We start from the raw sequence: 24,374 nt of genomic DNA, 5'->3' as shown, positions 1-24,374 counted from the left end.
CCGCCAGAGAAAGCAGGATCTCCCAGTGGCCACACATTTTAATTCCACATCCCATTCCCATTCTGATATGTCTATCCACGGCCTTCTTTACTGTAAAGACGAAGCCACACTCAGGTTGGACGAACAACAGCTTATATTCCGCCTGGGTAGCCTCCAACCTGATGGCATGAACATTGACTTCTCAAACTTCCGCTAATGCCCCACTCCCCCTCGTACCCCATCCGTTATTTATTTATATACACACATTCTTTCTCTCTCTCTCCTTTTTCTCCCTCTGTCCTTCTGACTATACCCCTTGCCCAACCTCTGGGTTCCACCCCCCCTTTTCCTTCTCCCTGGGCCTCTTGTCCCATGATCCTCTCATATCCCTTTTGCCAATCACCTGTCCAGCTCTTGGCTCCATCCCTCCCCCTCCTGTCTTCTCCTAACATTTTGGATCTCCCCCTCCCCCTCCCACTTTCAAATCTCTTACTAGCTCTTCCTTCAGTTAGTCCTGACGAAGGGTCTCGGCTCGAAACGTCGAGTGTACCTCTTCCTAGAGATGCTGCCTCGCCTGCTGCGTTCACCAGCAACTTTTATGTGTGTTGCTTACCTTTATTGTTTGCATGATTGTGTATTCTCTCTGCACAATGGGTGCTCGACGGTTTTCTTTTGTTTTAATGGGTTCCATCGGGCTGCTTTGTTTTGTGGCTGCCTGTAAAGAGACGAATCTCAAGGTTGTATCAAGTTTACATACTTTGAACATTGTACAGTACTAATTTTTTTATGTCAGACATGCATTACTTTGAAATACCTTGTACTTTTTCCAAAACTCAACACTCTGGAGTTACTGGAACCAAAATTCAGAAGCAGAGTACTGCCAACACAATGAAGAAATATGTCCCATTATTGCAAACACGACGAAATCTGCAGATGCTGGTCAGATTCAGATTCAGACTCAGTTCGTCAGGACTAACTGAAGGAAGAGCCAGTAAGAGATTCTCTTACTAGCTCTTCTTTCAGTTAGTCCTGACGAAGGGTCTCGGCACGAAACGTCGAACGTACCTCTTCCTAGAGATGCTGCCTGGCCTGCTGCGTTCACCAGCAACTTTTATATGTGTTGCTCCCATTATTGCTGTGCTTTTATCTCAATGTGAAAAGTGGGTACACTTCTATCTTATTTATGAAGAAATCTAGCAACTAAGCTTAAACGGGAAGTGGTTCAGCATGTAATGGATTAGGAAATGAGAGCTTTGCACTCAATATTTAACACCCTATGAATAAATCAGATTATTGTGTTGAGAGGAACTGCTTTCTGGTGTGTCCAGCCCAATTTATCTGTGAAATACATGTCCAATGTTCTGCACAACTGTGAACATCTAATGGGGATTAATTCTTCACCAAATATTGAGGAAAACACTACTAGGGTGCTTGAAAAAAAATTTTTAAAAACCCACTGCAGATGCTGAAGATCCAAGATTAAAACAAATGAAGCTCGAAATACTGAGCAGGTCAGGCCATATCAGTAGGAAGACAGAATAAATGTATCAGGTTGATAACATTTCATCAGAATTGGGAAGGATAAAAGGCATTTCAGCTGCAGGAAGTGTGGGAAAGGGGTAATACCTTTGTTTCCATTCAGATCCATGGACCAGATAAACTTGATTTCTGTTTATCCTGATGGTCACCAACAACCACTGCCTCTGCTCACTACAGTTAAACAAGCTTCTGAAGAGTTAGCACTGTTTCTCTTCCCACAAATGTGGCCTAACCTACTGAGTATTTCCATTGTTTTCTGTTGTTATATGAGAATCCATAGCCTGAAGCAAGTTTCAACCTTTACAACCAAACCTTGTACTTTAAAACCACCATGGGTGGGGCCAACACAAGGCCCACTTGTAACATTGTCTGGTCTTCACTTCCCGCCCACTCCTCCATTTTGGTTTGTTGGTGTACTTATCATTTTGAGCCTCCCTTGATGACCAGAGTGCTGGGTAGAGGGAGCTAAGGAGATAACCTCACAAACCAGGATAGAAACCTTAAAATCGTTCCCTGAATACCTGAAAAATGGACACAACATTTCACCCTTTCCCTATTTACTCCTCTTAGTCTTCCCATCCATAATTCACAGAGACCTACCACCTGCCCTTTGATTTTATCACCACAGTTCTCTGAAGTGGAATTTTAAAGTAGGAAGTTTATGCTGGAAAGGGGTTTATGGATATTTTTGCCCTTCAGAGGGAAGGTAGGATGTTGAGAAGTTTGAGGACACTGAGGGTGGTGCAGAGAGGGCAGGGGATAAGGAAGATGCCTGTATTTATCCTCTGATTTTACTCTCCGGTTAATAGCGAGTCCAGTTGTTTCAGTCTACACATTTCTCCTTTAATTTTTCCTTCCTCTGTTTTTCTTAGCCTCTTCCCACTTACATCAATAACTAGGCCAGAGTTCAGGAACATGACCTTCAGCCACCTATACCCTCTCCTATTACAAGCCATTCTATGCCTTGATTATTCAAGTGGAAATCAAATACTGTTTTTTGAATGTTGTGAAAATATTGGTGAGGCCTAATTTGGGAGTATTGTGTGCAGTTTTGGTCACCTGTCTACAGGAAAGATGTAAATCAGGTTGAAAGAGCACAGAGAAAATTTATAAGGATGTTGCTGGGTCTGAGGACCTAAGTTATAAGGAACCACTGAACAGGCTAGGGATTTATTCCTTGAAATGTATAAGATTGAGGGGAGATTTGATAGAAGTATATAAAATTATGAGGGGTATAGATAGGGTAAATGCAAGCAGGCTTTTCCCACTGAGGCTGGGAGGGTTTACAACTAGACGTCATGGGTTAAGGGTGAAACTTTTAAAGGGAACATGAGGTGAAACTTAGAGGGTCATGAGAGCAAGGAACCAGCCGACAATGCAAACAGTGCATGTGAGCTCAATTTCAATGTTTAAGAGAAGTTTGGATAGGTACAGGGGTGGTAGTGGTATGGAGGGCTTTGATCTCTGTGCAGGTTGCCGGGACTAGGCAGTTTAAATGGTTTGGCACAGATGGGCCAAAAGGCCTGTTTCTGTGTTGTACTTTTCTGTGACTTCCCTCTGCCATGTTCTCAAGCAATGCATTCCAAAATGCAACCACCTTTGAGGTGAATAAAGTTTGCTTTAGAACGCATCTAATCATGTTACTCCTCACCTGCCATCTGTATCCTCGGCTTTCATTTATTTGTGCATGCATGTATTTTTGTATGTGCACAGAAGGTCTTCTTTTGCACACTGGGTGGGCTTCAGTCTTTCTGTGTAGTTTTTCATTGATCCTACTGTATTTCTTTGTTCTTCTGTGAATCCCTGCAAGAAAATGAATCTCAAGGTAGTATTTAAAAACGCAAACACGAGAAAATCTGCAGATGCTGGAAATTCAAGCAACACACACAAAATGCTGGTGGAACGCAGCGGGCCAGGCAGCATCTATAGGAAGAAGTAGAGTTGACGTTTTGGGTCAGGACGAAGGGTCTCGACCCGAAGCGACGACTGTACTTCTTCCTATAGATGCTGCTTGGCCTGCTGCGTTCCACCAGCATTTTGTATGTGTTTCTTAAGGTCCTATATTGAGTTGTATATGTACTTTGATAATAAATTCACTTTGAACTAGTTTCTCTCCATTAAGGGGAGAGGTTTCTCACTATACAACCCATCTAGGCCCCTCATTATTTTATATAATGATACCCCCTCTGCTTCCTCCACTGTAATCATGTTCTTTTTAATAGCACAGCCTAAGCACAGTTTTATAAAGTTGTACCATGATACCCATATCTATCTCATGACTAATAAAGATCAGTACTCCATATACCTTCTTCATCATCCCATCCACCTGTGCTGCCATCTTTAGGGATCTTTGGGCTTGTAAACCCAGGTCCTTCCATGCCTTAGCACTCCAAAGCACCCTAAATTTCATGGCATTTGTCCTCCACTTACTAAACATCCCAAAATATATCACCTCATATTCTGTGTCATTCAATTCCATAATTGCTCTGTTCAATTTACTAGATGATCAATATCCCTGAATCCCCTCCTCACTGTCAACACCACTCACTTCTAAGTCATCTGAAAAAATACTAATCAGACCTTCTAAAATCATATGCATATCTGTTAAAATATATGACAAACAGTACAAGTGCAATTTAAAATTTTCTCCCACTCTAAGCCTTTCACACTAATACCAGGAAAGCAGAAATCCCTACTTGTTTTCCTCTTTTTACTGATATCATTAGTACCAATGTGGACCACAACCTCTGAATGTTTAGTGTCTCTTCTAGAATAACTGTGACATCACTGATCCTGGCATGAGAGAAGCAACATACTATTCCAAAATTTTGCACGTGGCCACAGAAGTCATCTACTCCCTTTACAGCTGAATTTCCTATCACCAGAACTCTCCATCCATTGCAGCAATGCAGACAGTTGCCTTTGTTGAGCACCTCCATGCCACCCGCCATGAGTGGGACTTCCCGGTAGCCAAACATTTTAATTCCGATTCCCATTCTTGTTCCGAAGTGTTGGTCCATGGCCTCCTCTTGTGCCAAGATGATGCCACCCTCAGGGAGGAGGAGCAACACCTTATATTCTGACTGGGTATCCTCCAATATCAATTTCTCCTTCCAGTAAACAAATTCCACCCCCCCATCTCTATTTCCCACTCTTAGTTTTACTTCTTCTTACTTGCCTATAACTTCCCTCTAGGACCCCTCCACTTTCCCTTTCTCCTGTGGTCCACTCTCCTCTCTTAAGAGGGGTCTAAGCCCAAAACGTTGACGATCTATTCACCTCCATAGTTGCTGCCTGGCCTGCTGAGTTCCTCCAGCATTCTGTGTGTGTTGCCTCTTTCCCCTGGGAGGCCATCACCATCCCCAAGGTGAGCGCTCTGACAGTCAGAGTTGACCATGGATATTGCAGCCTTCTGTCTAGATACACAAGCCTGGGCAGTACGATATGGAGAGCAAGCTGTTTCCCGTGTAGCAGGCTCCCCCTCTCCACATACCTGATGAACTCAAAGGAACAGGAGAGACCGATACAATTTGGCACTAGCAGTGTCGCAGGAGTTGCCAGTCAGCATTGAACTCAATGTAGGACTGCCTTAAAGACTCCAGGTTTGGGTTTTCCCCCTCGGGGTTCACTCCTGAAGCCTTCCCCATAAGTAGAAATAGCCACAAGGCAGCAGAGGTTTGAGATCAGTTTTCCTTCTTCTAGATGAGCTGCTAACCAGGGCTGTCAAACCCCATCTGCCTGAAGTGACTGGTTTTAAGGCACCACTAACCCACCTCTGCATTTTCTCCTGTCAGTAGAAACAGTTCCACCAGACTTAGTACCTAACCCACATGTGGAGACCAAGAGATGGACTTGGTTGTCAGAGCCTATTTGAGACGCACACCATTGGAAGCATTCAATAGGTAGTGGGAGCTTGTCCCCAACTATAACAACCTTAATGAACCACCCCCCACACCCTACAAAAATATCCAATAAGCCTCTGCTGCACATAAAATTCTCATTAGGGTGGCCATTTTCTCAGCCTCTTACATTTGCTATGACACACAACAGAGAAGATAGCCACACTTTCATCCCTGCCACATGACATGGTAGTGACAGATTTTGAGTATCAGTGACTCAGGTTCAATTCCCGATGCTGTTTGTAAGGAGCTCTCCTCGTGACTACCTGGGTTTCCTCAGAGAAGTACCGGTTGGTGGGTTAACGAGAGAAACTCTGCAGATGCTGTAAATCCAAGCAATATGCACAAAATACTGGAGGAACTCAGCAGCCCAGGCAGCATCTATGGAAAATAGTAAACAGACAATGTTTTGGGCCTAGAACCTTCTTCAGGACTGGGGAAAAAAAGATGAGAAGTGAGAGCAAGAAGGTGGGGTGGGGGAAGGGAGGAGGAAGAAGTACAAGACAGGTGAAACCAGAGAGGGAGGGGATGAAGTAAACTTGATAGGTAAAAGAGATAAAGGGTTGGAGAAGGGGGGAATCTGATAGGAGAGGGAAGAAAGGGAAAGGGGAAGAGCACCAAAAGGAGGAAGTGTGCAGGTAAAGAGCTGAGGTGCGAGAGGGAAATGGGAATTCTGAAGGGGAAGGGAAAGGGGTTGGTTACCAGAAGCTCAAGAAATTAATGTCAGTTATTAGGTTAATTGGTCATTATAAATTGTCCTGTGATAAGGATGGGGTTAAAAAGGTGAGTTGCTGGGCAGTGTGGCTCAAAGGGCTGGAAAGGCCTACTCCACCCTGTATCTCAATCAATAAATAAATAAACTGCATACATTTGAGACGAATTAACTGAGGTGACTGACTCCTGGACACCTGTCTACACTTACTGATCCACGTGGTGGTGACTCATTACCATTTTTTTTACCTGTGCAAGACAATAATTATGGGACAATCACCTCACTAAGTGTAATTTACCTTTAATTTTTACCACTCTTCTTCCTGGCCCAGATGAAACTGATCTTACAAGGAACAACTTCTTCCTCATCATCACTCATTTTTCCATCACATATGTCGTTATGAAACCTATGCCTTGCCTGGCTCTTTGTCCATGTTTCAGGCCTACTCCCTCATTTTTGTTTCATTTTGTTCTAACTGCGGGATTTTGAAGCAATTTGTTACAGGCACTCCTTGTGAATCTCTTAATATTCCCCTCTCTGCGACTTTAAACACGCTTTTTCCCCTCATTTTTCCCGTTCTGATGAATTCTTTGCTCGGGACACCAGCTCCTGTTCTCTCTCCAATCATCTGCTGAGAATTTCTAGCATGTTTTTTCTATATTTGTCGGGTTAAAATATCGCGGATAAGGACACCACTGTGTCGTGGGGCATTCAAGTTAAGACGCAACTGAGGCGGAAGTGTCCATGGGATAAGGGAAGCTCAATTAAAACAAAAAAGTTCACGCGTTTTCCTCAGAAGTTAAACTACAAATCCCAGCGTGCATTGTACGGCACGGCGCCTGCGCACAAAGATCACATGAGGTGGGGAAGATGGAGGAGGTCGGGTTCGGATCACTACAGCTGTTATTGAAGGTAATGTACGAAGGGTTTGTGCCCTTTACTGTCGGTGCAGGTATGGTAGGAGGGAGAACTGCTATCGAGTGTATTTATGCTGGAGCAAATTCAAAATTGTGTACAGCTCCCCGGTGGGGAGGGAACCTGAGTGGTCCGAGAGCCTCCAACAGGACCAACTGATGGTTTCTTCTAAGGAAGAGAGGGTGAGGTGGGTGGCGTGAAGAGAGGGAATATTAATGAGGAGGTGGATAAAGACCAGCGTTGTCATGGTAATAATTTGCATGACGGGGAGAGAGAAAAGGGGATAAATAACAGTATCTCTATCTAAAGATTGTTAAACTGAGTATTAATTATTGAGAAGTACAGTGTGCCTAGATGGAACTTGAGGTGCTGTTCTTTCAGTTTAGATTAAGCATAGAACACACAGTACAGCTCTTTAACCCATTGTGTTGACCCAAGTTAATTAATCAAAAGCCTAACTAAACTAATTCTTTCTGTCTACCCAAGGTCCAGATGTCTCAAATTCCTGCACATTCATGTGTCTATCTAAGAGCCTCTGGAACAACTCAGTCATACTTGGCTCTACCACTGCCCTTGGCAGTGCATTCCATGTACCCACCATTCTCTGTGTAAAACAAAAATTTGCCCTGCATATCATCATTGAACTTTTACCTTAAATGAATGCCCCCTGGTATTAGACATTTCAACCTATCTACTCTATGCCTTGCACGTTCTTATAAGCTTCAGTCAGATCTCCATGTTGCTTCAGAGAAAACAGCCCATGTTTGCCTAACCTCTCCTTATAACAAATGCCCTTGTTGTAACTTCAAGGTAACTTATTTCTGCAATCTCTCCAAAGCCTTGACATCAATTTTCTAATGCAGCATCTGAGCTTAATGCAATGTTCCAGGTGTGGCTTGACTAGAGTTTTGTAAAGCTGCAAGATGTCCTCCCAATCCTTGAACTCATTGTCTTCTCTAATTGAGACAAGTATGCCATATCCCTTCATTGCCACCTTATCAACCTGTGTAGCCATTTCCTAGGAGTGATGGGCTGGGATCCCAAGATGCCTCTGTATATCAACACGTCACATTTGACCGGATTAAACCCCATTTGTCATTTCTTATTTCTGCAACTGGTCTATATCTTACTGTATCCTTTGGTCTTCTTCCATAAAGCAATCTTTGTATGGTCTGCAAACTTACTAATGTACCCATCCATATTGTCATACAGGTCATGTATATGAGTCAGACCAACTCCTATTCACCACTATCCTCTACCTTCCATCTGGGCAAGCTAATTCAGGATCAAAACAGCCAATTCTCTGAGGATCCCACACACCTTAATCTGGATGTTTCCCAAGAGGAACTTTGTCAAACACCTTAAGAAAATCCAAGTAGATGATATCCACAGCTCTACCTTCATCAATCACCCTTGCCACCTACTCAAAATCAAATCAAAGTAAGGCACAACTTCTAATTAGGCCATGGTTTTCCAAATTCTGATGTATCCTATCCCTAAGAATTTTCTCCAGTAGCTTTCTTACCACTGATTTGAGACTTGTGGTCTATAATTTCCAGAATAATTGCTATTTCCCTCCTTGAATAATGAAACAGCATTAGCTGCTGTTTGCCAGTCCTCCTGGTGAATATCTCTGGTTAGAGAACGCACAAAGATATTGGTCAAGGGCTCAGCCATCTCATCTGAGATTGTTAGTGGAGCCATGGAATAAGGGAAAATGGTGTTAAGGTAGAAGATCAGCCATGATCTTGTTGTTTGATGGGGTAGGCTTGAGGGTGTGAATGATCCACTCCTGATCTTACTTGTGTTCCAAGCTAAGGAATTGCTAGGGAATAATGTTTACTATCAGTACATGTGAGTCACCAAAATTGAAACACCGTAACCTCTTAGGCAAATAATAAAAAATCTACATTTTGTTGGCACATCAGTGTATATATTCGTTTGTATTTCTTTACATTACAATATCTACCAGTTGGTGAGTGTTATAAGCACTTGTGTGTCATGATAATGGGAAAGGTGTATAAATTCAAGTTCTTTTTTCCCTTGTCATTCCATTAATAATTCCAGGATTTTTGTCTCCATGGCTTTATATTGAAAGGTGGCCCAGTGTTTTATGCTAAATAGGACTGTATAGTCATCAAAGATCTCACCGTTAAAGGAGTGGATGTCATCATCGGATTTCGATGGACATCCGAAGAAGAAGAAAGACATTAAACTGATACTGTTGAGAACTCTCTTACTTTGCCTAATTTATGCTTTGAAATCAATGATTTACAGAAACACAAAAACCTTTTCAAAGGCATAGCCCCCAACAATTATTAATAATCCTGAATGCAGTGGTACCTAGTGAAATAAAAGATGCTGTCTCTCTGGATGTGTTCATTCCTTAGATCTCTGGTTTTGTGCACCACTTGGCTGGCACTTGACAATTGCATTTAAGTCATGTACATTCTAGTTTCAAGGAACTTCTGCTATTTCATGTTCTTTAACCATGAAATCAAATAATTTGATCTTTTGCTTCTCAGTAAACATATAGGAGCCTTGTTTGCTAGATAAAAGGAGCAACAAGCTATTGCTTCAGGTTTGGTTTACTCTTTATTGCTTTCATTTGGAATGTAATATAAAGTGCAGTTCCCAGAGCATGATGGCACAATTTTTTTCAGTGAGAAGTTGTGTAGCATCTCGTATATAGTGGATCCATTTCGATGTTTGTTCTCCCTTGAATAATCTTCACTCTCCAGCCACAAACTTGCATCTAACCCACTTTTTGTGCAAAATTACAGCTTCACTCTTGCTTAAGTTTGTTATTGCTGGGGGTGGTAATGGGGACAAGCTCCCACTACCTATTAAATGCTCCCAATGGTGCGTGCCTCAAATAGTCTCTGACAACCAAATCCAGCTTCATCTGCGGCTTAGCTACTAAGCCTGACGGAACAGTTCCTACTGACAGGAGAAGGGATGAAGGTGGGTTACTGGCACTTTAAAAATAGTCGCTTCGGGCAGGTGAAGCTCGTCAGCCGTGGTTGGCAGCTCATCTAGGGGAAGGAAAGCTCTGATCTCAAACTTCCGCTGCCTTGCAGCTATACCCACTCATGGAGAATGCTTCAGGTGTAAACCCCGAGGGAAAAATGTGGAGCTGGAGTCCCTAAGGCAGTCCTACATTGAGTTCAATGCAGAGTTGCATCTCCTGCGACACTGCTAGTACCAAACTGTATCCTTCTCTGCTGTTCGTTTGTGTTCATCAGATGCATGGAGAGGGGGAGCTTGCTACATGGGCAACAGCTTGTTCTCCATTGCCTAGGCTTGTGTATCTAGACGGCTAGGATGTAACATCCATGGTCACCTCTGACTGACAGTGGCCCACTCACTCTTGCAACATCTTTGGATCCTGCTTTCTACCTTGGTAATCTGTGCCTTAACCTTAGGTCTGCTTGCTCAGATGTAAACCCAGTTGAAACCTGTTTGACCTGCAATTGGGTTTTGAACTGAATGATGTGACTAAAAAGTTTTTTTTTTCCAATTGGAGCATTTTTCAACTTCCCACTCCTGCTGAAGCAAATATATTTTTAATTTACCTAGATTCAGGTTTCTAGTGATTTCTGATCACAGCTTGCCCATTAGTGTAGCAAATTTTTTTCCCTTTGACTGCAGTCTTGTAGATGTACTCTGGTGCACTGTAAGAGCGTAAAATCTGTGTTTAACCATGTAAAATTGTCTAATGCTACCCCTGAACCTTGTGTTAATGACATTTGATATAAATGAAGGTTCTTGGTGATTGAGCTGCTGTCTTTCAGGCTCCCTCAAAGGATGTGGTGAGGCATTTATGTCAGGAAAGTTTTTCCTCTGCGGCCACTACTTCATCTAAGTTGGTTGACAACACCGTCAGTAGTTTATCGGTGACTCCTGAGGAGGCCAGGCAGGTAAGAGAAAACTTGGTTGAGCACAGTATGTTTTACTTGTATGTTTAATATACCTTTATCATTGTATTTAAAAATGTAAGTCTTAGAGAGTAACGTAAATTGAGAATGTAATCAGTGTTTTGAGCCAGAGTGCTTGGACCTCAACAGTGAGTTTCCCAGGAGATAGAGTAGGGTGATAATTTTAAACAAAGTCCCCGAGTTGGGGAAATGAGGGAGTGCTGGAGCCAAGAGAAGTTGTTGAGTTGTTAGGAGGTCACTGGAATTGGGGGAAGGTAAATGAGGTGGTTCTTGAGAATGGTTCTGATTACAAATAATTGGTGTAGATGAGCAAAAAAGACAGCATGGATGTGGTGAGCGGAAGGACCATTTTATGGCTGTACCACTCTGAGATGGTGGAGGATTGGAGAAACAAAAAAAATGATTAAGGATACAGGAAATGGAGGTCGATTAGAAATTATTATTTGGTTTGGGGGTGGTAAGCAGATGGAAGGTTGGTCTCTGTGGAGTTCAAACTCTCTTCTTCTCTCCCCCCCCCCCCCCCCCGCCATTTATAATGTAAATTGAAGGTGATATTAGTATAGCAAAGATCTGTCAATGAAGTTATTTGGTCATAGAAAAAGTGATTTTTGTGCTCTAGAATAATCCCAAAGTTGACGAAGTCCTGATGAAGGGTCTTGGCCTGAAACGTCGACTACACCTCTTCCTAGAGATGCTGCCTGGCCTGCTGCGTTCACCAGCAACTTTTATGTGTGTTGCTTGAATTTCCAGCATCTGCAGAATTCCTGTTGTTCCCAAAGTTGTGCCTAGTTTTAGCAGAGGTGAATGAACATACTTAGGAGAGTATTGACATGTTAAATTATAAAAAGGGTTGAGTGCACAAGCAGAGTTATCTTGCTTTTTCATAAATACCCATGGTGAGACTATCTTTTAATGGTATGTACTAATCTGATCTCCCTACCCAAGGAAGGAAATATTTGCACAACCAAGATTAATCACATTGATTCTTAGTGGGCTATCCATTTCTTTTGGTATCCTACTATCAGTAACTTAATAGATTTACCACATTTGCTCCTGTTGATGTATTTCTAATGATGTACGAAGCGATCCAAGTCTACACCTGCTCTCGGAGCAGTGGCACGTACAAGGACATGGTTCCACTCAATGTCAGTGTTTTCGTTTTTTAAAAAAAACATTCCACAATATGAGTAATCTGTTTTCACATGTACTTTCATTTACACATTCACTTGCCCTATATTTATTCTCCTGAAGCTTCTCTATGTTCCCTTCCCAGTCCACATTGGCATCCTACTCAATGTTAATGAGTAGGATTATTCCATATGACTTTTCCATATGGAAGAACGAGTAGGATTATTCCATATGCATCGATTATTCCATATGACTTTTACAATGAGCAGCTCTCCATTTGTCATAGCCATCTGTCCTAATATTTATCTATTTACTCCTACTCTCTGTCCTGTCCATTAACCAGTCCCTGACCACTCAATGTATTAGTTATTTGTGAGCCAGCCCCTCAAAAGGGCAGCATCTGTCATGAAGGACCCTCACCATCTGCAATATGTTCTCTCATTACTACCATCAGGGAGGAGGTACAGGTGCCTAAAGACCCACACTTGATTCAGCAACAGATTCTGGCCCTCTGCCATCAGTATTGGCCCTCTGTTTGATATCTGATCCTCAGGTTCTGCCTGGAGGCAAGATTGGCGAGCTGTCTTATTCCTTAACGATTGTTTATTTTAAAGTGCAAACATACAGATACTAAGTAAACGAAATAAAGAGCTGAGAAATGAAGCTAAGGTGAATGAAAAGCTAAGACGATGAAGATAAAAGATGGCACCTCTGGAAAAATCCCATCACTTTTATAATCGAGATGAGAGAAATTCCTTGAACTACGCCAATCAATGATTGCATAATTACATCACATGGCTAATGAATTAATATTTAGCCAGTGAAAAAATGAAGAAGACAAGAAAGGTGATAAAACATTAGTTTAACTGCTATACTACTTTCTGCCAGTAAGTGGGAACGAACCACCACCACACTCTGGAAAAATACATGAGTTTGTTATAAAGTACTTGCACTACAACTTTAGTAAAAGTACAAATGATTAAGCTCCAACGATGGTTTACATTATCTAATATTTTATAAAAGTAAATATTTTTCAAAAAATGGTTTCCTACATCAGATTTCTGAGCGGACTATGAACCCTACTAGATTATTCCTTTTGTCCTACTATTTATTATATTTTATTGTAATTTTATCTTTACACTCTGCTGCTGGAAAACAACGATTTTCATGTCATATAACTGATAATAAAACTGATTTCATTCCGTGAAAAATATCTGTAGAACTTTGGAAGATAATAACCAGTGCATCTACTGTCTCCAAAACACTTTCAAAACCTTGACATGTAGGAAATCTGTTCTTGAAGATTTTATGAACTTTCAATATCGTTTAATTTCACTAAACTTTTTTTTTAAACCAATGTCAATCTCTTTTCAACTCACATGTTCTATGCAGTGCTCCTCTATTTTATAAAATAGTACAGCACAGTACAGGCCCTTCAGCCCACAATGTTGTGCCAACCCTCAAACCCTGCCTCCCATATAAGCCCCCACCTTAGATTCCTCCATATACCTGTCTAGTGTATCTGCCTCCACCACTGACTCAGGCAGTGCATTCCACGCACCAACCACTCTCTGAGTAAAAAACCTTCCTCTAATATCCCCCTTGAACTTCCCACCCCTTACCTTAAAACCAGGTCCTCTTGTATTGAGCAGTGGTGCCCTGGGGAAGAGGCGCTGGCTATCCACTCTATCTATTCCTCTTATTAACTTGTACACCTCTATCATGTCTCCTCTCATCCTCCTGCTCTCCAAAGAGTAAAGTCCTAGCTCCCTTAATCTCTGAAAACCCTTTTCAGGGTTTTTTGAGTATCTTCTATGGAAACTGACACAGCACTTGTTGCTGCCATTTCCTAATATAATTTTTCCTACCTGTCTCAGTCTGTAAGGGAACCACAGTAATATTATCTTTTTTTGAATGTCTACAGATGCTTTGACAATGTTTTTATTTCTCACTAGATTCTACATTACCTTTACAATTCCTTGGTCTGCCCTTAAATTCTGAAATTTTGGCAATTGTCAGGCTTGCTACACTTTTTAACAACATCATGTGCCTTTTCATCTGGTGTTATTCCCTTTATTAGCCACGGCTGGATCACGCTTCCTGCTTTTTGCCTGAAGATAATACATATTTGTTGTGAATTGAACTAGGTCACTTTTTTAACTTTTTTCTTGAGTTACCTTACATACTGTGTACTCTGAAGGCAACTTAACTTTGAGATTGTTAATTAATCATTTCTCATTACAAAATCTAAACGAGCCTGTCACCTCACTGACTTCTTTACAATCTTGAAACCTTCTTTGATACACTTGCGAATTTGTTCTCCACACTATTCCTGCTGATTTGGTTTTTCAAGTCTATTTGTAGTTTTTTTGTAATGTAATTTTTGAGTTTTCAAAAAGAATACCTGAAAAGATAAAATCTACCCTCCCCCCATATATATGGTCCTACCTAAAAAGAAAGAAAGAGAGAAAAAAGAAAAGAACTTCCTGGGTGTTGGAAGGTTTCCACATGCTCCATGGGATTCAAAATAAATTTGGTATAATTATTCGTTACTTTCCCCAAGGGACCAAGGTCTTTATCAGAGCACTTAAATATGCCATCCTATCTTTTGTAAATAAGGGCGCCAAATATTCAAAAATGTTACATATTTATCTCTTAAATTATAAGTAATTTTTTCGAGTGGAATAGAACTAGCCATTTCATTATTCCAACGATCCATACTTAAATACGAATCAGATTTCCAAGTAACTGCTGTAGTCTTCTTAGCTACTGCCAATGCAATTTTTATAAATTCTTTCTGATATTTATTCAATTTAAGGTTCAGTTTTATCCCTTCAATATCACCTAATAGAAATAATACAGGGTTATGTGGAAGTTGAGTTCCAGTAATTTGTTCCAATAAGACTCTTAAATTTATCCAAAAGGGTTGAATTTTAAAACAAGACCAAGTAGAATGTAAAAAAGTACCAATTTCTTGATTACACCAAAAGCATTTATCAGATAGATTTGAATTTAATCTATTTATTTTTTGTGGTGTAATATATAATTGGTGTAAAAAATTATATTGTACTAATCTAAGTCGAACATTTATTGTATTTGTCATACTGTCAAGACAGAGTCTTGACCAATTTGTTTCATCAATATTAATATTCAAATCTGTTTCCCATTTTTGCTTTGACTTATGGGTTCCTTGTTTAATTGTCTGTTCTTGAATCAAATTATACATACAAGAAATAAATTTTTTAATTTTCCCTTTTTGAATTAAAATTTCAATTTCATTAGGTTTTGGCAAAAACATTGTTTGACCCAGCTTACCTTTTAAGTAAGCCCTTAATTGAAAGTAACAAAAGAAAGTATTATTAGATATTTTATATTTATCCTTTAATTGTTCAAATGACATCAATATACCTCGTTCAGAACAATCTCCTATAAATTTAATCCCTTTTTGGTACCAATTATATAAAAGTTGATTGTCCATTGTAAAAGGAATAAGTCTGTTTTGAAACAGAGGTCTCCTTGCTAATAGAGATTTCTGTGTTTCATTATCAACCTTTATCTTATTCCATAAATTAATCAAATGTGTTAATGTAGGAGATTCTTTCTTTTCCCGTATCCATTTAGATTCCCATTTATATATAAAATCTTCAGGTCTATTTTCTCCCATTTTATCCAGTTCTATTTTAATCCATGCTGGTTTTTGATCATCGAAGAAAGATGCAATAAATCTAAGTTGATTTGCTTTATAATAGTTTTTAAAGTTTGGAAGTTATAACCCTCCTAACCCAAATTTACATGTCAATTTTTCCAATGATATTCTTGACATTTTACCTTTCCAAAGAAATTTTCTCACATTTGTTTAACTCTTGAAAAAATTTCTGTGGCAATTGTATTGGTAATGTTTGAAACAAATACTGTAATCTAGGAAATATATTCATTTTTACAACATTGACTCTACCTACTAATGTTATTGGTAGTATCATCCATTTGTCAAAATCTTCTTGAATTTTTTTCAACAGTGGTAAATAATTAAATTTATATAAATTCTTTACATCATTATCAAGTCTTATACCTAAATACTTTATACCATTTACCGGCCATCTAAATTGGGTTACTAATCGACATTGACTATAGTCTCCTTTAGTAAGAGGTAAAATTTCACTTTTATCCCAATTTATTTTGTAACCTGATACCTTCCCATATTCATCCAATCTAGAAGATAATTTATGTAACGAATGTTGTGGGTTTGTTAAATAGATCAAAACATCATCGGCAAAAAGATTAATTTTATATTCCTCCTGATTAACTCTAAAACCCATAATATCTGGATCAATTCTGATTAGTTCTGCTATTGGCTCTATCGCCAGTACAAATAAAGCAGGTGATAATGGACAACCTTGTCTAGTTGACCTTTTTAACTGGAATGGTGTTGAAATTTGAGAATTTGTCACTACTTTAGCTTTAGGGTTAGAATTTAAAGTTTTAATCCAATTTATAAAAGATGTTCCTAACCCATATTTTTCTAATACTTTAAATAAAAAATCCCATTCTAATCTATCAAATGCTTTTTCTGCATCCAAAGCTACTACTATACTCTTCTCATCCCTTTTTTGTGCCAAATGAATTATACTGAGTAGCCGGGTTACATTATCTGCCAATTGTCTATTTTTAATAAATCCTGTTTGATCCATATGTGTTAATTTTGGTAAATATTTAGATAATCTATTCGATAAAATTTTTGCTATTTTATAATCCATATTCAATAAAGAAATAGGCCTGTATGATGTTGGTTTCATAGGGTCTCTGTCTTTTTTTGGCAATACTATTACAATCGCTGTTGAAAAAGATTCTGGAAGTTTATTTTTTCTGCTTGACGTATTAGTTCCATAAAAAGAGGAAATAATAAATCTTTAAATTTTTTATAAAATTCAGGTGGAAAACCATCTTCTCCTGGAGATTTATTACTTTGGAGTTATCCTAAAGCTTCTTCAACTTTTAATGTAAAAGGCATATCTAATCCCTTCTGTTCTTCCAAATTCAATTTTGGAAGAGAAATTTGTGATTTAAAAACCTTTCTATTGCATTAACATCATTTTGGGATTCTGATTGATATAATTCAGAATAGAAATTTTTAAAAGTTTCATTTATTTCAAGAGGTTTATAAGATATTTTATTTGCCCTTGTTCTAATTGCATTTATTGTGTTGGAAGCTTGTTCTGTTTTCAACTTCCAGGCAAGAATTTTATGTGCTCTCTCTCCTAACTCATAATACCTTTGTTTATTTCTTATAATTGCTTTTTCCGTTCTATATGTCTGAAGCGTATTATATTGTAACTTATTGACAAGTTGTCTTCGTTTTTCTTCTGACATATATCTTTGAGATTCTTTTTCTATTTTTGTAATCTCTTTTTCCAATTGATCTAGTTCTGCCATATATTCTTTCTTAATTTTAGATGTATAACTTATTATCTGGCCCCTAAGGTATGCTTTCATCGCATTCCATGATATAAATTTATCATCCACTGAATGAAAATTTGTATCCAAAAAAAATTGAATCTGCTTTTTCATAAAATCACAGAAATCTTGACGTTTTAATAATGTTGAATTAAATCTCCATCTATAAGCCAGTTCTTCCTTATCAGCCATTATTATTGTCATTAATAAAGGGGAATGATCTGATAATGTTCTTGCTTTATATTCCATATTTTTCACTCTGTGTTGAATATGCATTGATAATAGAAACAAATCTATCCTTGAGTAAGTCTTATGTCTATGGGAATAGAACGAATAGTCTTTCTTTAGGATTGATTCTTCTCCATATATCAATCAAATTTAAATCCTTCATCAATGATAAAGTTAAATTTACTACCTTCGATTTTATAACAGCCTTGGTTGATCTATCTAAGACTGGGTCTAAGCAAAAATTAAAGTCTCCTCCAATTAATATTTTTTCATGTGCATCTGCCAAATTCAGAAAAGCTTCTTGTATGAATTTTGCATCATTTTCGTTTGGTGCATAAGTATTCATAAAAGTCCATAATTCAGAAAAAAGTTGACAATGTATAATCACATATCTCCCTGCAGAATCAGTTATTACATTTTGTATTCTAATTGGTAACGTTTTATTGATCAAAATTGCTACTCCCCTCGCTTTTGAATTAAATGAAGCCGCAACAACACTTCCCACCCAATCTCTCTTTAGTTTCTGATGTTCTGTTTCTGTTAGGTGCGTTTCCTGTAAAAAAAAAGCTAAATCTATCTTCATTTTTTTAATATGTGTTAAGATTCTTTTTCTTTTCACTGGTCCATTAAGCCCATTAACATTAAAACTCAAAAAATTCAATAAATTAGTCATTATTTTTAACAAAGTTACTCCTATCTAAAACATTACTTATCTTCTCAACTCTCATAGTTCCTTGGGGAATCTCTTTAAACTTCACCATGCTGCTATGTGTTTCCCTCCCAACCTTCCAGGCAAAAAGAAAAGAAAAGATAGAAAGAATACAAAAAAAGAAAAAAACAAAATACCCCCTCACTAATGTTGTGAATGAAAAGATACACAACACTACCCCCCTCCATTTTACGGGTCGTGGCAAAAGCCACGCTTGCACACATGATTAGCGTAGCAATCGATCAGTGCTTCTTCCAGCTCCCCCGCAACAAAAAAAATTTTTTATATATATTATATACACAAAATTAATGTTACTATTCCCAACTAATATTCCTCCAGTTTTAACCTTTCTTACCCCCCTCGTATAATTAATGATATATTTATACATTCATCCAGCTTCAAAAATCCAACAAGTCCATTCTTTAACCCAATCTTCATCTTCAATCTATCTCGCTCCCCTGGATTTGTTCTTGTATCTGGTGAATATTCAGAGAATCTCGCACAAACTGCTCTGCTTTCTGGTAGTCATCAAAAAATCTCTTTTCTCCACCAGGCAAAAAAATCTACAAGGTTGCAGGATAACGCAGTATAAATTGATAACCATGATCCTATAGGGTTTTTTTCACTGGATTAAATTTCTTCCTTCTCTTCAAAAGTTCATAACTTATATCAGGGTAGAAAAAAACTTGTTCCCTTTAATTATCAATGGCCCTTTTCTATCCTTGGCAGCTCGAGCAGCTGCCTGTAGAATCCTTTCCTTGTCTTGAAATCTTAAGAATTTTATTAAAATCGATCGTGGATATTGGTCATCTTTTGGTTTTGGTCTTAGAGCTCTATGTGCCCGCTCAATTTCAATTGGTCGAACCTCCTCTTCCATTTGCAAAACATCCAGGATCCATTTTTGAAAAAATTCTATTGGTTTTTCTCCCTCCGTACCTTCTTTAAGACCAACAATTTTAATATTATTACGTCTACTGAAATGTTCCAACATGTCCACTTTCTCCAAGTCCATTTCTTTCCGAGTCCCAGACAAGCAAATCATTTTCTGTTTTTTCCACTCTATCATTCATATGCCCCATTGCTCTTTCCATCTTTTGAAGCTTCTTATCCATTTTGTCCTGTCTTTCCATAACTTTATTATAGCACATCTTCGTATCTCTAAGCTTTTCTCTTACTTTTCTTAGTTCAGCCGTTAATTGCAATATAGCCTCTCTTATGTCTCTATCATCTCCTTTACTTCCAATCGCTTCCAATTCTTCCTCCTCCTCTTCATCTGTGTTCTCTGCAGAATCCAATTCTGACTGAGTCATTTTCAATTGCAGTGGCTGTCGGTTCTTGTAGTTTGTGTTGTGTCGATTTGCGCATGCGCATTTCCGGTGTCGTCTTCGAAGAACCCGTTACCACCACCATTGCTCCCTGTTCTACTGAAGGAGATCCAACCTGAGTCCGAGGCTCCATCGTTGCAGTAGGCCCTTTTTTTCTTCCCCTCTCGCGGCTGCTTCGCAACAGCAGACTTCTTTTGTTGCAGTTTAGGAGGCATATCGTAAAGTAGTCTTACAAAGTTTATAAATAGTTTTCAGAAAATATTTATTAACTTTGTTTTGTTTAAACGGTACTTTACTGATTTGTTGCGGGAGAGCTGGATTTACACGTCTCAATCCCACGTCATCACGTGACGCCCCCCAAGTCTATTTATAGTTTAAAACTTTCTGTGATTATTGTACCCACTTTGATTTGTACTTTTCACTACATTACCACTATTGTCTCCAAGTCTCCAAGTCACCAAACATCTACTGCGCCCAAATTTTATTCTATTCTACTAGATTTCCTGAATTGAGATCCTTTCTCACTATGCTTCCTTTTTCTTGTACTTTATTATCAGGACTATCCTTTTTTCCCCTACTTTATCTGTTCTAAGGTTATGTAACCAGGTTGTTTAATTCCTAGTCTTGGTTACTGTACTTTGCTATATCTCGGTAATGTCCACTTATTTTTATTTGTACAACTAACCTAGCTATGTTGTGGAAGTTGATGTTGCTTACATTGTTTTTTCAGAAGGCAGTTTATAGAATCGCATAGAAGGCTGGTCAGCTAAATTAACATCATGAAATTAAGGGGTCAGTAGCAACACAAAGTGTCCTAAAGTTAGAAAGCAGAGTCATCGTAAATGGATGTTCTTTCAGACTGGAAGCTGGTAGGCAGGTGTTCCCTGTGGATTGGTGCTGAGATCATTGGGCATTGATAACTTAAACATTAGTGTGCAAGGCAAAGTTTTAGAATTTATGGATGAAGCAGAACTTCGAAGTGTTGCAGACAGAAAAGAGGATAGCGTTACTGGGAAATAGGATGGCTGACTGGGCAGACAAGTGACACTTGAAAATTAATATTAAGATGGATGAATATACTTTGTCAGAAAGAATGAGACAAATACAGGCTAAATGACATGCTTCTCAAGGGTCTGCAGGGGCAGAGGATTGGTGCATATGTGTAAAAATCATTCAGTGTGATGTGTCATGTTGAGAGAATGGTTAGATCATATGGGATCTTGGGATTCATTTGTAGAGGAAAAGAGTACAAAAATGGAGAGCTTTGCTGAACCTCTTATATTTTTAAAAAAAATAAAAAAAATAAAAAAAACACAAGATTGGGATATTGTGTCTGATCCTAATCACCTAACTTTAAGAAAGATTATGATGGTCCTAGAGAGGATGCAGAAAAGATTTATTGGAATGGTCCCTGGGTGAGGGATTCCAGCTATAATTTTAGATTGAAGAAGCTGGAGGTGTTCCTCGTGGAAAAAATTTAGCGGAGACTTCATGATGTGTAGGCTCATTGATTGGTTCAGATAGAAGGAAGCTGTTCCCATTTGTAGCTGCTTAAGGGGCAGATTTCCAAGTTGGGATAAAAGCTACAAAGAAGATATAGGGATGAACCTTTATGCAGTAAGTAACTGTGATCTACAACTGACTGCCTACAGAAGTGGTGGAAGTATTTGGAAGGGATTTCGGCAGGGGATTTTGTCCCCTTTTCCAGTGTTTGGACCATATCCTTTTAAACCTTTACAATCCAGAATCAGATTTATTATCACCAGCATATGTCGTAAAATTTGTTAGCAGCAGTACAATGCAATGCATAATATAGAAAAAGAAGAAATAATAAAAAAAATAAGTATATCAATTACAGTATATGTATTTTTGAATAGATTAAAAATCATGCAAAAACAGAAATTTATACAGTATTTAAAAAAAAAAGTGAGGTAGTATTCACGGGTTCAATGTCCATTTAGAAATTGGATGGCAGAGGGGAAGAAGCTGTTCCTGAGTCGCTGAGTGTGTGCCTTCAGGCTTCTATACCTGCCACCTGATGGTAGCAGTGAGAAAAGGGCATGCCCTGGGTGCTGGGGGTCCTTAATAATGGACACTGCCTTTCTGACACACTGCTCCTTGAAGATGTCCTGACTAAAGTTACGACCTTCTGCAGCTTCTTTTGGTCCTGCACAGTAGCCCCCCACCATACCAGACAGTGATGCAGCCTTTCAGCATGTTCTCCATGGTGCATCTATAGAAGTTTTTGAGTGTTTTTGTTGATGTACCGGATCTCTTCAAACTAATGAAGTATAGACACTGTCTTGCCTTCTTTATACCTGCATTGATATGTTGGGACCAGGTTAGCTTCTCAGAGATCTTGACACCCAGGAACTTGAAACTGCTCACTCTCTCCACTTCTGATCTCTCTGAGGGTTGGTATGTGTTCCTTCATCTTACACTTCCTGAAGTCCACAATCAGCTCTTCTGTCTTATTGACATTCAGTGCCAGGCTGTTGCTGCAATGCCACTCCACTAGTTGGCATATCTTGCTCCTGTACACCCTCTCATCACCATCTGAGATTCTATCAACAATGGCTGTATCATCGACAAATTTATAGATGGTATTTGAGCTATGCCTAGCCACACAGTCATGGGTATAGAGAGAGTAGACCAGTGGGCTAAGCACATACACCTGAGGTGCATCAGTGTTGATCGTCAACGAGGAGGGGATATTGTCACCAATCCACACAGATTGTGGTCTTCCCGTTAGGAAGTTGAGGATCTAATTACAGAAGGAGGAACAGAGGCACAGGTTCTGTAACTTATCACTCAGGACTGTGGGAATAATGGGGTTAAATGCTGAGCTATAGTCAAAACAGCATCCTGACAGGTGTTTGAGTTGTCCAGATGGTCTAAGGCCGTGTGAAGAGCCATTGAGATTGCGTCTGCTGTTGACCTATCGTGGTGGTAGGCAAATTGTGAGGAAGCACTTCAGTCTAGTCATGACCAACCTCTCAAAGCATTTCACAACTGTTGTGGAATCTGGTGATTTTCTGATTCACAGGTTCTTTTAGGAGTCTGAGAATGAGTGAAAACTTGTTGATTGTTTATTTTAAAGTCTAAACAAACGAGCAGATACAGAGTATATGAAACTAAGAAGAAACCTAAGACAAAGACAAGAAGGTGGTTTTTGCAGAGACTGACACTTTTATACTGAGTTAAGGCAAATTCCTGAGATAAACAAAGGGCCAATTAAAAGATAGAGTCACAGCATGTTTGTCGTGTGCTCACACTTAGCCAATGAAAAGGTGATAAACTGTTATAGAAACATAGAAAGTAGGTGCAGGAGTAGGCCATTCGGCCCTTCGAGCCTGCACCGCCATTCAGTATGATCATGGCTGATCTTCCAACTCAGAACCCTGTACCAGCCTCCCCCCCCCCCCCCATACCCCCTGATCCCTTTAGCCACAAGGGCCATATCTAACTCCCTCTTAAATATAGCCAATGAAATGGCCTCAACTGTTTCCTATGGCAGAGAATTCCACAGATTCACCACTCTCTGTGTGAAGAAGTTTTTCCTAATCTCGGTCCTATAAGGCTTCCCCTTTATCCTCAAACTGTGACCCCTTGTTCTGGACTTCCCCAACATCGGGAACAATCTTCCTGCATCTAGCCTGTTCAATCCCTTTAGGATTTTATATGTTTCAATCAGATCCCCCCTTAATCTTCTAAATTCCAATGAGTATAAGCCTAGTTCATCCAGTGTTTAATCAGATGAAAGTCCTGCCATCCCAGGAATCAATCTGGTGAACCTTCTTTGTACTCCCTCTATGGCAAGGATGTCTTTCCTCCGATTAGGGGACCAAAACTGCACACAATACTCCAGGTGTGGTCTCACCAAGGCCTTGTGGAATCGATATGGGTAGAGCTGCATAACACTAATGGGCAGAAAACGCTGGTGGGAGTTGTGTACAGGCCACCTAACAGTAGTAGTGAGATTGGGGATGGTATTAAACAGGAAATTAGAAATGTGTGCAATTAAGGAACAGCAGTTATAATGGCTAATTTGTATGCTTCTTCTTTGGAATTGATACTATCCCTAATCAACTTCAATCTACATGTAGATGGGGTGAACCAAATTGGTAAAGGTGCTGAGGAAGAGGATTTCTTGGAATGTATGTGGGATGGTTTTTTGAACCAACATGTCGAGGAACCAATTAGAGAGCAGGCTATTCTAGACTTGGTATTGAGCAATGAGGAAGGGTTAATTAGCAATCTTGTCATGAGAGGCCCCTTGGGTAAGAGTGACCATAATATGGTGGAATTCTTCATTAAGATGGAGACCGACATAGTTAATTCAGAAACAAAGGTTCTGAACTTAAGGGTGACTTTGAAGGTATGAGACGTGAATTAGCTAAGATCGACTGGAAAATGACACTTAAAGGGTTGACGGTGGATATGCAATGGCAAGCATTTAAAGATCGCACAGATGAACTACAACAATTGTTCATCCCAGTTTGGCAAAAGAATAAATCAGGGAAGGTAGTGCACCCGTGGCTGACGAGGGAA

The 24,374-nt window shown here is 39.3% G+C and overlaps 1 protein-coding gene across 1 annotated transcript in view; it reads left to right on the top strand.

Annotated features, from left to right (window-relative positions):
* The first annotated feature begins 6,954 nt into the window (after positions 1-6,954).
* Positions 6,955-24,374, top strand: part of commd9 (COMM domain containing 9) — a 30,168-nt gene continuing 12,748 nt past the window's right edge. Inside the window, exons 1-2 of the mRNA XM_072272204.1 lie at positions 6,955-7,041; positions 10,839-10,964. Coding sequence (XP_072128305.1) covers positions 7,000-7,041; positions 10,839-10,964 — 168 coding nt within the window. The 5' untranslated portion in view covers positions 6,955-6,999. The remainder of the gene's footprint in view (positions 7,042-10,838; positions 10,965-24,374) is intronic.

The sequence above is a fragment of the Mobula birostris genome, chromosome 11 (assembly GCF_030028105.1).
Source record: "Mobula birostris isolate sMobBir1 chromosome 11, sMobBir1.hap1, whole genome shotgun sequence".
In the NCBI taxonomy this organism is placed as follows: domain Eukaryota; kingdom Metazoa; phylum Chordata; class Chondrichthyes; order Myliobatiformes; family Myliobatidae; genus Mobula; species Mobula birostris.
This window is presented reverse-complemented; position numbering and strand designations above follow the sequence as displayed.